We start from the raw sequence: 14,952 nt of genomic DNA, 5'->3' as shown, positions 1-14,952 counted from the left end.
ACACAGCTGTCATAGAGTAAAAACAACTGTGGAGCCTTGTCACCTTAGTGATTAGTAACAACATTGTTGTCTGGCCAAACAGAAATAACCTCTGATCTTTTCATTTTTATTTACTCCTGCCCATCTAATACAATGAAAATATATTCTGGCAGCAAAGTACATAATAAATACACAAAACACTTAACACAGTGGGGTTACCACTTGCTCTACAGATATGGCTGGCATTTACTACAATTGTGTGTATTTCTAGATAAACCTACGTGAAGTGAGTCATAATTCACTGATAGTAATGACTATTCCCGACAGTGTGTGATTCAGTATTAGTGCGAGTACATCCACAGGGGAATTACCTAACAAGTAGACAGGGTCAGTGAACAGCTGCTACCACGGGAGGTGACAGTTTGTCCCCTTTTAACATTTTTAAAATACTTAGCACCTTGTGCAGCTTTGTATTTAGCCTGAGATCATTGTGTTATATCCCCTTACAAATGAATTATGTATCAGATACAGTACAAACCTAAATATCGAAATTGTTTTAAAAAAAATGTACTCTCCAATATCCATTTACAATATACATTTATTTATTAACTTTAAACGATACGAACTGCATTTTATTTCACATTCTATCCACTAGAGGAAAATATGCTTTATACAAATTACTCCACAATAAATCTGTCACACATGTAATATAGTATTTTCTTATTATGAAAAGTATATTTGCATAAGCTGTACAATATTTAACCTGAGCTATAAATAAATACATTATTTCCTGAATAATATATCTGTATATATGTACATGTCCATTGTTTCAGCCCATGACTTCCCACAGTCCATGAAGTGTGAATCCATCCTTTAGCTTTTCAATGGCGAGGCCCAGCTCCTCAGAGAAAACTGGCTCACGGTCTTGTTGCTTTTGAATAACAATAAACAAATTAACTTTCACATACTGTACAACAAACCCTATGATTCTAATTAATAGTTTTGAGAATTTACCTTATTGCCGTCCGCAAAGTAGGCCTGAAAGCAAGCAAACATAAAAACCAGAAGTAATTTACAGATTTAGTCAAACCAACTGGGGCACTTACTGTGTGTAATAATCAACTATTGTTGTCTGATGAGCACCGGTCTGTACAAACATGAGCACTAGGCAACATAAATTCATGTTTATTCATTAGGCTGAGGGGCGTTAGCTAACGGCTATTCTGAGAGTCTGAAAACTAAACCACTGACTCCCAGAGGAGTGTAAGGGCTGGCCAACGGGCACACTCACCGTGAAAGCATCAGTCTGCTCATCAGGCTCAATTTCCACATCATCAGGAAGCTGTTCCACTGTGAGTTCTTCCAGAGGCTGGGGCTGCAATCATTGTTAGGACAAACAGCGCCATGACAACATGATTACCTGAACTGGTGGAAAAGCCAGCTACAGTGAAGTATTAAAAACATTGATGGGAATGTAGGTTAAAGAAATCAGCTGTTAAAATGACACTATTATATTTTAGACCGCTTTTAAATTTGGTTTGTTTACCGTTTTAATGTTATACTATTGAGGAGTTCAGGGTCAGAGTTTTTATTAAAATTTCAATATTCCTACCTTTTCTTCCATTTCATAGTCCACTCCAAAGATAGGGTTAGCAGAGTACACCTTATGCAATGAGTTGATTTCCTTAAGTGCATCTTGAAGCTTATCCACAGGGTCAATCTTAAATCCGAGCACATAGCCACCACTCTAAAACCAAAAAGACAGTCCATTTGCAGATTACCAGCAAACAAATCAGAGAAGGAACTCTTGTTACTAGTGTTTATCATTACATTGTGATCAATACAGGTGAATGGGACTCAAACTGCAGAGAAACAGGTTACCTGACGTGAACTCTCTATCACCAAGGCCAAGCCAAACTTTGAGTCTCTTATTCTGATAGACCACTTTGAGGAAAAAAATGTAAAAAAAATGTAAAAAATAAAAATTAAATACATAACAGTCTCAAACTGAAAGACAAACATTACATGATTCTGCAACAGAAACAAGATAGTTAGCAGCAGCTCATGTGCAAAGCTACAGTGGTATCTGTGACCGAAGTGAAACAACTTCCATTTTAAAAACGTCACTTATTATCTATTACATGCACTCCTGAGTATGTAACAGATTAGTTTACTAGAACCAAACAAAAAGGCAAGAACATTTGTGTTTTATAATTATAATTATGATTATAATTATAATAGTGTATTATACTTACTATCTGGAGGTAAGGAATGCTGACATTGAAGCTTTCGTTCATATTGGCATGCCACACAATCCGTACATTTGTGATGAAGAAAGTCCCAAGATTGCCCTAAAAGAAAGAAAACCAACAACAATGGAGTCAATCTAATCTGGTTACTCACCCTGCAAACTGTTTTTCTCCAATAATTACATCAAATGCAAAACAGTAACCTTGCTGATCCCAGGTACTAAATGGGAACCATTTAATGGAGGAATAACAGGCAAACAGTAGTTACTGTATTTACATTTCTTTGTTTCACTGCAATGGGCTCATGTAACTCGTAAATTTCATATATTTATATCCAGTTATCTATTGTGCAAATGAAGGACTTTTCATCAATACATTCAGCAAAACAATAAAATATAATGAAGTTTGAAATTAGTTTTGTTTAGACAACTTGTTACTGTACATTGTTTTACTAGTTACGTTTTCATACAATTGTACTGGTCGATAGAAAAACAATCACACACTTCAAAATACTTGGGCTTTGAAATGTACAGTAATAGGTTAAATTTGTACATGTTGATCTGTACATTATGTAAACTTGGTTAATGCTGAAAATAATTTAAACAGAAACATTTCATGAAGAACACCAGTACCTGATCACTGGATAAATTCCAAACTCCATTAATTTTATCATACACTTGCTCCCGGGGCAAAAGTCTCAGCTGCTTATTTTGAATGAGAGCAGCTCGTAGTTTCAGGTCCCTGTACATTTTGGAGGTCTCATATGCTCTAAAACAAACCCCAAAAAAAAGTGTAAAATATTTAGTAGGACATACATTTTATGTAGAACGTAATTAGAGAATTGAACATTCCCTCAGCATTGTTTTACCTGTGTACAGAAATGACAGAAGTAAAGAGCCGTGGACTTCCTGGAACCACATTTGTGAAAATGAACTCAAATCTTGTGTTGTTGGACTTTGTCAAGATGTAGAGTGCTTCAGTTTGACCTCTCAGTTTCTGGAAAAGTGCATTAAGTTCCTTAATTAGCATTTTTTCAGCCTTGATCATATTTATTACTAATATACTTCATATTTTATTTACTACAAGTTATAGTATATTGAAACAAAGTTGACGTTATTGGCTTTGTCCTTGCATCAATTACAGTGAAACATTTATCCACTTTAGAATAAAAAGTCAAACACATACATTGAGGCAATCAAATCATTTGTTCAATTAAGAAGTGCCTATAATATCTCAGTATATGTATAAAGATTCTGGTCAAAAACTGTGGAATTTAAATAGTAATATTATGATAAAATATTTAATAATAAAACTTTTAATAGTTATAGAAATAAAACTAAGGTTTACTTACAGAGTTAGCTGTCCTTGTTGTGATGTTAATGATTGAGTTGTAACCCACAGCTGAAAATATAACAGATTTGCATGTAGATTAGCTTTACCTTTCATATAGTTTCACACTTCGCTTCTTGCAGTCATCTTAACTCTTTACTTTGTTGGCATATACTTGCTAATTTCAGCACTCAAAGTCAATTCAGAACCTTAAGACACAAACCACAGTCAGATCGCTAACATGATGTCTAACAATGATTAGTTTGGTATAATGTAACAAAAAATGAAAACTTCTGAGCTTTCAAGTTCCTCTAATTTCATTATTGATGATGATGATGAATCATGAATGATAAGTGATAATGGAAACTGAGATGATTAGAAAATATGAAGAAAGCTTTAGTGAGCCTAATCTCACCAAATTGTAAAAGCCTACTTTTATTGTTTTTTTCTGAAATTCATGACTATGGTCACTCATATAACTTTAGATTTATATTAAATTTAAGACAAAAGGAAAACTAAATAGATGATGCACAGGGAAACAATTAAACCTAAAGTGAAAATATTTTTAATCCCTTAAGTCTGTCCAAATTATACTAATTTAACAAAGTAATTTAATGCCATGCATTTCCAAGAGAGGACAAAAATATTCAGCTGACAGAATCAGAATCAAAATTGAAATGAAATACAATAGAAACGCAAGTAACCGTGCAGGTGTACTCACACAAATTGACTCTTGGCAGGGCCAGGGAGTGCCAAATGATCCTCAGGTTTGTTACTAAGAGTCGTCCTGCAAAAAACGGTGGACATTATGAGTCATTAAGTCTCTGATCTGCCAAACACTAGTTGCCGAGAAGGTGTGAACCTCCAAGACAGCTACCTCGATCTCCGTTGTTTCCTTTGGTGTCTTCTATGGAGTCCAGGCAATCTATCAGCACCTCTCCTGGACGAGTTTTCATCTGCCTGTGAACAGCGACACATTTATTGACTGAAAGGTGATCTACGACATCTCTGCAACAACACAAATATAACTTTACACTATCCTAAAACGTTTTTGTTTATTTTTCGTCATGAAAGATTATAAAGTTAAACACTGTTATCGGAAAACCTCGCAGCCTAGTATTAGCGGTGGCTAATGTATGTAGCGTAACTGAGCTAACCAGTTTCTACGACGGTGAAATGATCCCAAACGAATTCAGCGTTAACTTACTGCGCTGTTATGTCGAATCTAACGTCTCTGTCTTCCCAGAGAGCATCTAAAACAGATGCCATGGCTGCAGGTTATCACTCTCACAGGTTAGTTTAGTAACGTTAACTACCTGCTGTTAGTTTAGCTACTAGCTAAATGTCTACTAGGCTGGCTAATCCGAAGAAGCTTGTCATAATCACCGTGGCAACAGACGGCAAGCCAAGGGGACAGAAAGTATTTTGGACCTCATACTTTCAAGTTTTTGTTTTTTTTATGTCAGAAGTTGGGCAAGAAATTAGTACATTTATTCCTCAATATACTGAATCTGACTTTTCCCTCTCATAGGAACATGTTAAGGTTTTTTTGGTCGTTGTTTTTTACTAATCACTCTTCTTCCAGTGATTATATTATTAATCAAATCTGATTGCTAGTAGGAAGATTTCATAAATAGCTCCAATCCCTGGCATTTATCCTGTATTAAATTGATTTCAGATAGGACAGTACAATATTTTACGTCTCTAAGAAAAAGAACAGCCTTGTAAAATGAAAAATTCAATTAATGTATTTAATAATTAATATTCTTGTCAAATGTGATGTTTTTGTGATGTACCCTGTTATTTTTGTTTCCAAACTCCTGGTTGTTACAAAAAGTTTGTCAATTTCAATTTCAAGTTCGTTACATGTGTGTACACTATCTCTAAATTTTCCCTCCTGTTTCCGGTCACCATAATGCTCAAAGAAAATGTTTTGGTTTTTTTTTGTGGCATTTTCTTTGTGAAACATCTGCCCGTCAAGTAATAGTCTGCTGTAAAACTAAAAACTAAATATGCTACATTTTTTTCTCCACCATGTGTGTGGAGAGGAATGCTTCAAAGTGCTGCAAACTATTAAAGCCCAATGGGACCCCTAATTAGTGCTTTATTAAAGGCAGGTGTGCCGGAAAAACCTACCAATTAAGATGTTAAAAACACATGGAGAGAGTAAAGTCTGATGCACTTCATTTATATAGCACAATTCATGCACAAGGGGAGAACTCAATGTGCTTTACATTAGAAAGAAAATAATGATAAGGTTAGTACTGCACTTTTCATAATTAAGAATCAAAAACATTTTTAAATATTTTCTTTATATTTATCAATCTCTTTGCTCTGAATTTCCAATTACATTACCTGAGATTTAACTAAAAAGCTAAAATAGTGTCTAAAAACTTTTGATGGTAGTGAAGAGCTATCAATATTTAACACTAATGACCAATAAAACAATGATGCCACTAACCGACTGTATCCTGTTATTTACCAAGAACACAAAGGACGGTGGACACAGATGATGGTGATGGCTATATTGGTAATAGTGATACTGGTTACTTTGCTTAATAAACACATAACAAACTCAACCACCATTATTTATATTTTATTATTAAAAAAACATACAAAACATATATTCAGATATACACACACTGCCCAAATAGACAGGCCTTTAATGGACAGACTGCACAATGCTTCAATCTTCATAACAAGTTAACATTTGCAGGGGACCTATGAAAGTAGTACGCACACAGACATGGCCCTTTATTACAGCTGCCAGGTATAACCTGAATGGACACATTGTAATAACAACCGACAGAACGCACACAAAAGTACTCAGAGCTTATTTCAGCAAATCATATCAACACAACGTAAACAAACATCTCACTATTGCTGACTTGCTATAAATATATTCAATGTATGTAAAGCACACGGCTCAAACAGGTATATGATCTATACTGTAAATGATCCATAGGTTAATTTTTTAATTTTAATAAATTCCCTGAAGTTGTCACTGTAAACCCAGGACAGCCAAACCCTGAAATAAGGATTTCTCCCGCTGTACTAAGAGCAGTACAATTTTTTTGAGGTAATAAAGTCAGTTTTTGCAAAATTTCATAAGTCACTCAGTCACTGGGTTAAAACAGCAACTGGTCAGCAGTTTTTCGGGATTTGATTCAATTTGACTATTTAACATGGCTTTGCTATTTGACCAAAAGATACATTTGTGTGAGGACAAAAGTGTTAGAAAAGTGCATGAAATTCTCTGAACACAAGTGACAGAATGCATCACATTAAAATAACAAATTAGCAGATTATTGAGTAGAAATGTCCAATTTCTGATGCCTTCTTCTCCTTTTATACAGCTGGGGACAGAAAATTATAAAAATCAGAAAAGAATAATCAAATGAGAAAATGTATATTTGCTGTTAAAAATCTACAAAAGTTACCTGTTCTGAATAGAACACAAGTATTCTTGCATTCATCTTCTGTTTCGTAACGGTTGTCATTTCCACCACAGCCTCCATACCAAAACTGTGCACAGGCATTGGCCTGCTTGTCATAGTACCAGCGGATGCTATAGTCTCGGCAGTTGCCTTGGTCCAGGCTGAAGTTACAGCGGGGATCGAGAAGAGGGGCTTTGGAAGAAGAAATGGTGTGTGACATGCATGTTTTCCAAAGAATATTTATGTACTCGATGAGAATAGCAGCACGTCCCAAATCCATACTACATACTACACTCACCACTTTATTAGGTGCACTTAGCTGAAAATTAATGCAGTCTACTACTACAGTCCTCCAGTTTTAACAGAAATTGACCATTTTAACCTTCATGGGGGTAGGACCTATTGTAGGATTATTGTATTAGACTGCATTAGTTTTAGCTAGGTGTACATAATAAAATGGCAAGCAGGAGTTTAGTATGAAGTGCAACGCACAAAGGCACAAAGCTGGAAAAATGTACATAAATTGGCGGTGGTGATGAAACACCAAAATAAGATAAAACGTATTAAATCATAAGAAAGATATTTTGCTTTCTGTTTGCAAGTTTAACTTGCAGTGAGATTCCAAAGTTGCAGTAGATTTTTTTGTATATTTACTGCTAAAACAGTATTCTATGACAATTAGTATATAGTACATACTGCATAGAATTTATATGTACTATGGATTTGGGACACAGCTTAGGGCCTTTTTCACAGCAGATATCTTGACTTTTCAAAATAGAAAAAGCAAAGATGTTACTAATAACTCTAACAATGGCTCTATTCCATTCAAGTGTCCCAGTAAGACGTAACAGTGTGACAGTGAGCCAGCATGAACAATGTCAAGACCCTGAAACTGAAGGAGCTAAACAGAATCCAGCCCGTGCCATGTCAAAATGTTCTCTGTAATAAAAGTCAATTCAGCAGGAGTGCAACACTCACCTTCAGGAAGGACTGGACTCAACACTGGCTGCAGCTGATTAGAGTTTAAGGATGAAACTGAACCCTGTGTGGACGAAGCTGTTGCAGATGAGGATGAAGATGAAGAAGATAGTGAAGACGATAAGACTGCATCATTGGAGACAGAGCTTTCTCTCACAGGCGATAACGATGTTGCTTTGTTAACTATAGCCACATTGCTACTGCCCTGCACATGGGCTCTGATGTCTAAATCTTCACCATCATCATCGTCCACCACCTAGAATATAGAATAGAAGATGAAAACATACAAATTAATCAGTGAGATTAGAGTAGAGAAGTTAGTATATTTTAAGTAAAACAACATAGAAGTCTTTTCAGAAAAGACCTGAACAGGGAGAGGATCAGCACTGATGGGCAGTGTGAAAGTGTCTCCACGGCCTCGGCTGTTGGTGCGTCGTTGATTTTGGATCTCCTCTTGGTAATTGTAACTGTTCCCGGTGTTCCCATATCCATTGTTTCCATAATCATAAGAATGACCATTATTACCATAGCCATTATATCCATTGGTATTCTCTCCATGTCCATTGTTTCCATTAATACCATGCCGATGCCCACTGTTGCCGTTCCAGTGTCCATTTGTGATGCGATTGTAAATAAGGGCACCATTTTCATCTTCACAGAACTGACTGACGAGTTTAGACTCCAGTGCTGAAAAAAGAAATCAAGAAACCAGTTAATCTAGGCACTTTACAGCCTGTCAGCTGACAACGATTAACTATATATTTTAATGAACACACTGCTGAAGGGATGATATTTACAACATTAGACTGTGATTATAACCTGGTAGTGTGTTGAAATCATCAATAAGGTACATGTGTTCACTGTCGGGGTCAGAGGCAATGAGGTTGAGTTCTCGCAGGAACTCAGCCTGCGTAGGATCAGACGAATTGACAATCCCCAGGGCGTACATCTCAATGTTTGCAGCATGAGCCTCCCTCACAGCTATGTCAAGTTTGACAGGCTCCCGTTTGTCAGTCTGACCATCAGTGATGACAATGGCTACTTTTCTGACTCCAGGCCGAGCACTAAAGAAAGCCTCCTGAGTCGCCTTTCTGATTGCAGTGCCAGTATAGGTGCCCTCCCCCATGTACGGCATTTTTCTGATTGCCTGCTTGACGTCTTGTTTGCTCATGTAGCGAACCAAGTTGAACTCCAAATGGACGTCCAGACTGTAGAGGACCAGCCCGATTCTGGTGGCATTGCGACCAACTGTGGTCCGGTCCACCAACCGTGTGACAAAGTCTTTGATGATTTCAAAGTTCTCGGGTCCAACACTCTCTGAACTGTCGATGACAAACACAAGTTCCATGGGCCTTTCCTTGCACTTGATGCCACATCCTGAAAACAATAAGGTACATGGGTTTTAGCATTAGTATAAATAATTTCTTTATAGAAACTGGACTCCTGGTACCTCCAGTTCTCTGATTTACCTAATGCTATCTTAGGGCAAGATCTACAGTCACATGAAAAGCTCTGAAAATGTACTTAGGCACAGGGGTGCTTTGAGCTAAATGCTAATGTTAAGATGCTAACATGCTGACAGTGACAATGTTTACCATTTTAGATGAGCTCGTTACCCTGCTATCTAACTAGCACTAAACAAAGTGCAGCTTAGGCTGATGGGAATGTCATTTGTTTGGCCATAAACCAAATTATTGGTGGCATAGTAAAAGTCAGGGGATCAACAAAGTTGATAGGATTCCTCGTCTGGGGCCCATGAATGTCATGTTCATGATAATCGATCCAGTAGTTAAGATGTTTCAGTCTGGAGCTAAATGGTGGACCAACGGACATACCGACATTGCCATCCATCACTGCTAGCATGGCTTAATTAATTGTAGCTTATAAAAAAAATACTGCTGACAGAATTTGGACCAAAATAATAAAATTTGACAACAGAATAATTATACCGTCAATCTTACTTTGGCTCTACATTCATAGCAGTCGAGAATTTGAAGTACCAGCATCTTCAAAGTTATATTATTAAAACTAGATTTGACTGGTGGTCTTACCACAGATTTCTTTTATCAGCCTTATAATGTCTTCTCTCTGAAAAAATATGTAAAATAAACATTAGTATAAAATAACTATACTTTGTTGAAAGGTCAAACATTTGTTGAATTAATAATCTTACTGTGAGTCCTGGTTCTCCTTTTGCTCCTGGCCTCCCCTGGAAGTTGAAAACAATATCAATGCCTCTGTTGTGTGTTTAATAAAAACAGTTCTATCTCTATCTCATAGGGTGATGGTGATGATGAAGATGCTAGTTGTGATTATGATTATTGTTATTCAGCGTTTTATTACTAGTGTATCAAAAAACGTATCGGTTTTTACAGTATACTTGCCTTCATATACTATACACACAATTTAAACCTGCTGTTCTAGATTATGAGATGTATCAAGCCTATGAGAGACTTTGCAACATTTATTTCTCAATTTACTGAATTTGCCTCTCAGTACTTAGAAATGGCATTGAAAAGGGGGGCAGCACGGTAGTGCAGTGGTTAGCACTGTTGCTTCACAGCGAGAAGGTTCTGGGTTTGAACTTTTCTTTTTGGTGTTTGGATGTCCTCCGCGTGCCTACGTAGGTTTCCTCTGGGTACTCCGGCTTCTTTCCACAGTCCAAAGACATGCAGGTCAGGTTAATTGGAGAATCTACATTGCCCATAGGTGTGAATGTGAGTGTGACTGGTTGTTTGTTCTCTATGTGCCAGCCCTGTGATAGACTGGGCGAGATAGTCTCGCCTCTCGTCCAATGCCGGCTGGGATTTGCTCCAGGCCCTCCGCAACCCTCAAAGGATAAGTGGTATAGCTAATGGATGGAATTGAAAAGGGCATCATAAGATAACATTCTCCACCGAAAAACTGAAAAAATCTGTTGTACTCACTGATTCACCAGGGACTCCATGATCACCCATGTCTCCTTTTGTACCTTTCATTCCCCTTTCACCCTGTAATCCACGATCACCCTGTAACAAGGAAAGAGTATATCATCAGTCAGAGACTAGTTAATTACATATCAATAAAATGTTTGAAAGCTACATCTAAATGCCTCACCTTTGTGCCAGGAAAGCCATCTCCTTGAGGCCCTCTAGGCCCGGTCATACCTTGAGATCCAGGCTCACCCTGAAATTAGACTCTACTTTTACTTGAACCATACAGGAGAGATACATCTAAACTAAAGATCATAAATTATTGCTATGATTTGTCCTGCAGCTAGTTTTCCATGCAGTTCTGTACTGTGTAACATGTCAGCACCATTTAGTTACATCATATTGCTTCACTTCTTACTTGCTGTGGACAAGAAAGTAAATTTGTAAATTAACCCTGATTATGAAGAGCTTGGTATGTCCTAGAATGACAGCACTTCCACAAACTGTGGTAACATTTACCTTTGGGCCTTGAATACCTTCTCCTGGAGGTCCAGTTGGACCAGGAGGTCCTGGTCTCCCAACATTACCCTAAAAGTAATCAGACCACTGGTTTAAGAGAAGAATTAAAAAATTTCCAAACTTGAGTATAGTAAATGAGAAGGTACAATGTATAGTACAATCTCTAACCATTGTTAATGGTTAATTTGTTTTGTTATTAGCTGTGATTCTGATTTTATTATTAATTATAATTAGATTGAGCTGTGTGGTAGATAATGTTTTTTACTGATGGTCCTTGTAAGCCCTCTCCAGGTGGGCCGGGCAAACCTGGCAATCCTCTAAAGCCAATGTCACCCTGCAATAGACATGACATCATCAAATGGACTGAGTATCACCATACGTACAGATACACCATACACATAAACTGCCCCGCAAACAGATAAAAAACAAAAAAACTTGTAGACAAACCTTAGGACCTGGAATTCCTATTCCCTCTGGTCCCGGTTCTCCTGGTAAGCCTGGCATGCCTGGAGGACCCTAAAAAAAAGTGCATAAGTTAGGTCAGACTGTTCCAGTTTCCACAGGATTTTACTTGTTGCAAAATATTAGGATTTGTAATTTCTTAGTCGGTGATACAAACCACAGGGCCAGGAATGCCTTCACCTTTTGGACCAAGTGGACCTGGTAAACCTGGATGACCACGGTCACCCTGGTTAAACAAAATTCAGTGATGAAGACCAACAACATGTTTGAGTCTATACAAATATGTTTTTTAGAGTTCTGAATAAACATGGCAGTGTTTACCTTTGGACCAGGTAGACCGTGACCTGTTTCCCCAACAGGACCAGGAGGCCCAACAAGACCTATATCACCCTGGAGACAGGACAATAAAGTCACAATGATTTTTAGCAGCAACAATGTTTTGATTCATTACATGGCATCGGACTCTATCTGGAGGTTCTTCTGGCTTTGTGCTATTTGTCTACCTGCCATTAATGATACATTTTTAGTTGTTTACCTTTGGACCTGATATAGATCGTCCTGGCTGCCCTGGCATGCCCTGCTGGCCTGGTATCCCACGTTCGCCCTGGAAGGTGAGAGTTAGTGTGGCATAAATCTTCAACAGCAAAGTATTCATTATAGAATAAATGGAAAGAAGTTGGGAACAGGAGCTTTTTCTACTTCACCGTGGAAGCTATCACACCATGATAAAATGCACCATTAATTCTGACCTTTGGTCCTGAGGGTCCTGAAATCCCGGGAGGCCCATGTAACCCACGGATGCCCCGCACACCCTGGTCGCCCTGGGTGGAAGTACAGTCATAAATCAACGGATTAACATTTGATCTGACAAAGATTGGGACAACACAAGGATATATAGTTAAATCTAAAGCATACCTTCTCCCCTTGTGTTCCAATTCCTTGTGCTCCCTCAGGACCTCTTAAACCAGGTAATCCAGGCTCACCCTAAGAGAGGAAAGGTAGATGAGACAAAGAAACAATCCCTGTAACTCCTCAGCTGTGACAAAGAATTTTTGAAGTAATCAAGTTTTTTTTTCATTGTAAGTCAGTGGACAAAGGAAAAAAAGGTACGTTTCAGATACTTGGAGGAAATTGGGTTACACAGTAGCAGTTTTCCACAGAGGTGGCATAATATACTGTACCTTCTGCCCTGGAGCTCCATCTTCTCCCGGTAGACCTGGCAAGCCACCCAAACCAGCTGCTCCAGGCTCTCCCTGTAACAGCAGAATAGTATTGTTTGATTTTTGATGAATTCAGTACATTGGCACTGACAATACAGACCACAACTAAATTGACTTATTTGGCTCAGAATGTGACTCAGCTTACCTTTGGACCAGGCTCACCAATGCCTCTCTCTCCGGGAGCACCCTGCTCTCCTGGTAAACCTTGGTCTCCCTATAACACCACCGACACGAACACTATGGTCACTTCAACTATAATGTAATTTTACTGTCTATTTTTCTAACTCACTTATTGCACTACTGTTCACACTGCTATGTGTTATGTGATAATGATGTGACAAAGTCACATCCTGATTACATTAGATCAGTTCAGATCAGAACATGTAAAATTGTAATTCTAGAGTGACCTGGAATCAATCTTTTAGCTTTGTGTGTATCAAGTGATAATGCTAGCCTCCTTGCAAGCTCTCTCTGACCAAACAAGCACATTCAATCTTGATTGTTATTGGTGTTTAAACAGACCTTAGGTCCAGGTAAACCTTCGCCTGGAAACCCTCTGACTCCAGGTGGCCCTCTTGGACCCTCAATTCCCTGTGCAATAATAAAGATTACAAGACTATCAATGCAGGTTGTGCTACTATTGCATTCGTATGTGTCAGGGTATGTGACAGAGAAATAATAAACACTACTTTATTAGCATTTAGATAATAATATTCTGCTGACCTTTTCACCCTGTATGCCCACTCCTGTCAGACCAGTTGGCCCTGGAAGACCTGGAGGCCCCAATTCACCCTAAAAGTAAAACACCATAGAAAGGTCAATACAGATATGCTTACTGTATATTTAATATGTAACAATAGGATCTTGACAAAAACAACAACAAAAACCTAAGTGTAGTGCAAATCTCCACCAACGTCTAACAATCCCAACCTTTTAGACATCATGTCAACACTGCTGAGTAGATGACAGAATAGCTATATTCCTTATCATTCCTCCTTCACCTGACCATTGCTTACCAGTCACTTTCTATATATACCTTTCCAATAACTTGCACTTTTTGCCAGATCTTGTATTTTGCCTTATAGCCTGTCTGCTAATGACCCCTGCCTGTTTAGGGTTTTTGTCTTCCTGTCTACTCCTTTTTTTGGACTTGTTTGCCTTCACTGACTGCTTACCTGTTGCCCACCTTATTTATGAACAAAGACCAAGTTTACTGTCTTTTTACTTTAACTACTCTGCTTCTGCATCCTGCTTTTGAGTCCTTAATATGACTTATACCAGAACTGTACTTTAGGTACTTTACTCAAGAGTAAGCTATGCATAGAGTCGATCAATTTTGTGCAGATCAGAAATCCCCAGAGCTGCACCATAAACCTATAAAGACGATCTCCATGACGATTTAATATCATGATTGATAGGTTTAAATATTTCTGTCAGATGCAGAACAAATACAACCCATCACCTACTGGAATCAGCTACTGAAAGATGTTAATCTTTATGGATTTCATGAGTGCCTTTGTTGTGTACATGCTGCAGTGAATTTTCTTTGTCAGATGATAAATTTAAAACCCACCCTTTCTCCTTTGATTCCTGCACCCTGCTGTCCCCTTGGCCCCCTCGGTCCTGGGAGCCCCCGATCGCCCTGTGGAACAAAATCAGGTCATCTTTGTCAGTTACATCACAGCCACTTGAGATTGGGTCACAGCCAAATCTGAATTGTTCTCAGTGAAGAGGAGCATGTTGGTTCATGTCAGCTTCTTGTGATTGATACAAAATTATCTTATCCACAAGGAATGAAAAAGCTTTTTCCTCCTTTATTCAGGGTACCTCTTGACTGCACGATTCTTTAACCTTTCCACTACTCGTG

General features: G+C 38.1%; 2 protein-coding genes and 1 long non-coding RNA gene across 4 annotated transcripts in view; 1 reads left to right on the top strand and 2 right to left on the bottom strand.

The window, feature by feature from the left end:
• Positions 1-559: 559 nt before the first annotated feature.
• bbs5 (Bardet-Biedl syndrome 5) lies at positions 560-5,621 on the bottom strand. Of its 2 annotated transcripts, none has more exons than XM_040148082.1 (12): positions 5,354-5,621; positions 4,435-4,517; positions 4,279-4,344; positions 3,580-3,629; positions 3,097-3,224; positions 2,861-2,996; positions 2,235-2,330; positions 1,861-1,923; positions 1,592-1,726; positions 1,271-1,354; positions 994-1,017; positions 560-910 (listed from the first exon to the last, which is right to left on the bottom strand). In XM_040148082.1, the coding sequence occupies exons 1-12, from the start codon at positions 5,524-5,526 to the stop codon at positions 809-811; spliced, it is 1,140 nt and encodes a 379-aa protein (XP_040004016.1). In that variant the 5' UTR covers positions 5,527-5,621; the 3' UTR covers positions 560-808. The 2 variants fall into 2 exon arrangements, with proteins under 2 accessions (XP_040004016.1, XP_040004017.1); XM_040148083.1 differs by lacking the exon at positions 5,354-5,621 and adding an exon at positions 4,765-5,340.
• Positions 4,289-9,094, top strand: LOC120801288. The gene is made up of 3 exons (XR_005709081.1): positions 4,289-4,549; positions 7,069-7,203; positions 7,825-9,094. It is a non-coding gene; the product is annotated as an uncharacterized LOC120801288 (long non-coding RNA).
• Positions 6,202-14,952, bottom strand: part of col28a2a (collagen, type XXVIII, alpha 2a) — a 21,337-nt gene continuing 12,586 nt past the window's right edge. The window contains exons 15-36 of the mRNA XM_040148080.1: positions 14,659-14,727; positions 13,809-13,877; positions 13,608-13,676; positions 13,231-13,299; positions 13,047-13,118; positions 12,781-12,849; positions 12,615-12,686; positions 12,401-12,469; positions 12,187-12,255; positions 12,023-12,091; positions 11,851-11,919; positions 11,669-11,737; positions 11,404-11,472; positions 11,069-11,137; positions 10,900-10,980; positions 10,146-10,181; positions 10,024-10,060; positions 8,792-9,349; positions 8,337-8,659; positions 7,973-8,228; positions 6,998-7,186; positions 6,202-6,913 (exon numbers count right to left, since the gene is read on the bottom strand). Coding sequence (XP_040004014.1) covers positions 6,906-6,913; positions 6,998-7,186; positions 7,973-8,228; positions 8,337-8,659; positions 8,792-9,349; positions 10,024-10,060; positions 10,146-10,181; positions 10,900-10,980; positions 11,069-11,137; positions 11,404-11,472; positions 11,669-11,737; positions 11,851-11,919; positions 12,023-12,091; positions 12,187-12,255; positions 12,401-12,469; positions 12,615-12,686; positions 12,781-12,849; positions 13,047-13,118; positions 13,231-13,299; positions 13,608-13,676; positions 13,809-13,877; positions 14,659-14,727 — 2,460 coding nt within the window. The 3' untranslated portion in view covers positions 6,202-6,905. The remainder of the gene's footprint in view (positions 6,914-6,997; positions 7,187-7,972; positions 8,229-8,336; positions 8,660-8,791; positions 9,350-10,023; positions 10,061-10,145; positions 10,182-10,899; positions 10,981-11,068; positions 11,138-11,403; positions 11,473-11,668; positions 11,738-11,850; positions 11,920-12,022; positions 12,092-12,186; positions 12,256-12,400; positions 12,470-12,614; positions 12,687-12,780; positions 12,850-13,046; positions 13,119-13,230; positions 13,300-13,607; positions 13,677-13,808; positions 13,878-14,658; positions 14,728-14,952) is intronic.

Source organism: Xiphias gladius, chromosome 16, assembly GCF_016859285.1.
Source record: "Xiphias gladius isolate SHS-SW01 ecotype Sanya breed wild chromosome 16, ASM1685928v1, whole genome shotgun sequence".
Classification (NCBI taxonomy): domain Eukaryota; kingdom Metazoa; phylum Chordata; class Actinopteri; order Istiophoriformes; family Xiphiidae; genus Xiphias; species Xiphias gladius.
Note: the sequence above shows the minus strand (reverse complement) of the source record. Positions and strands in the feature narration are given on the sequence as shown.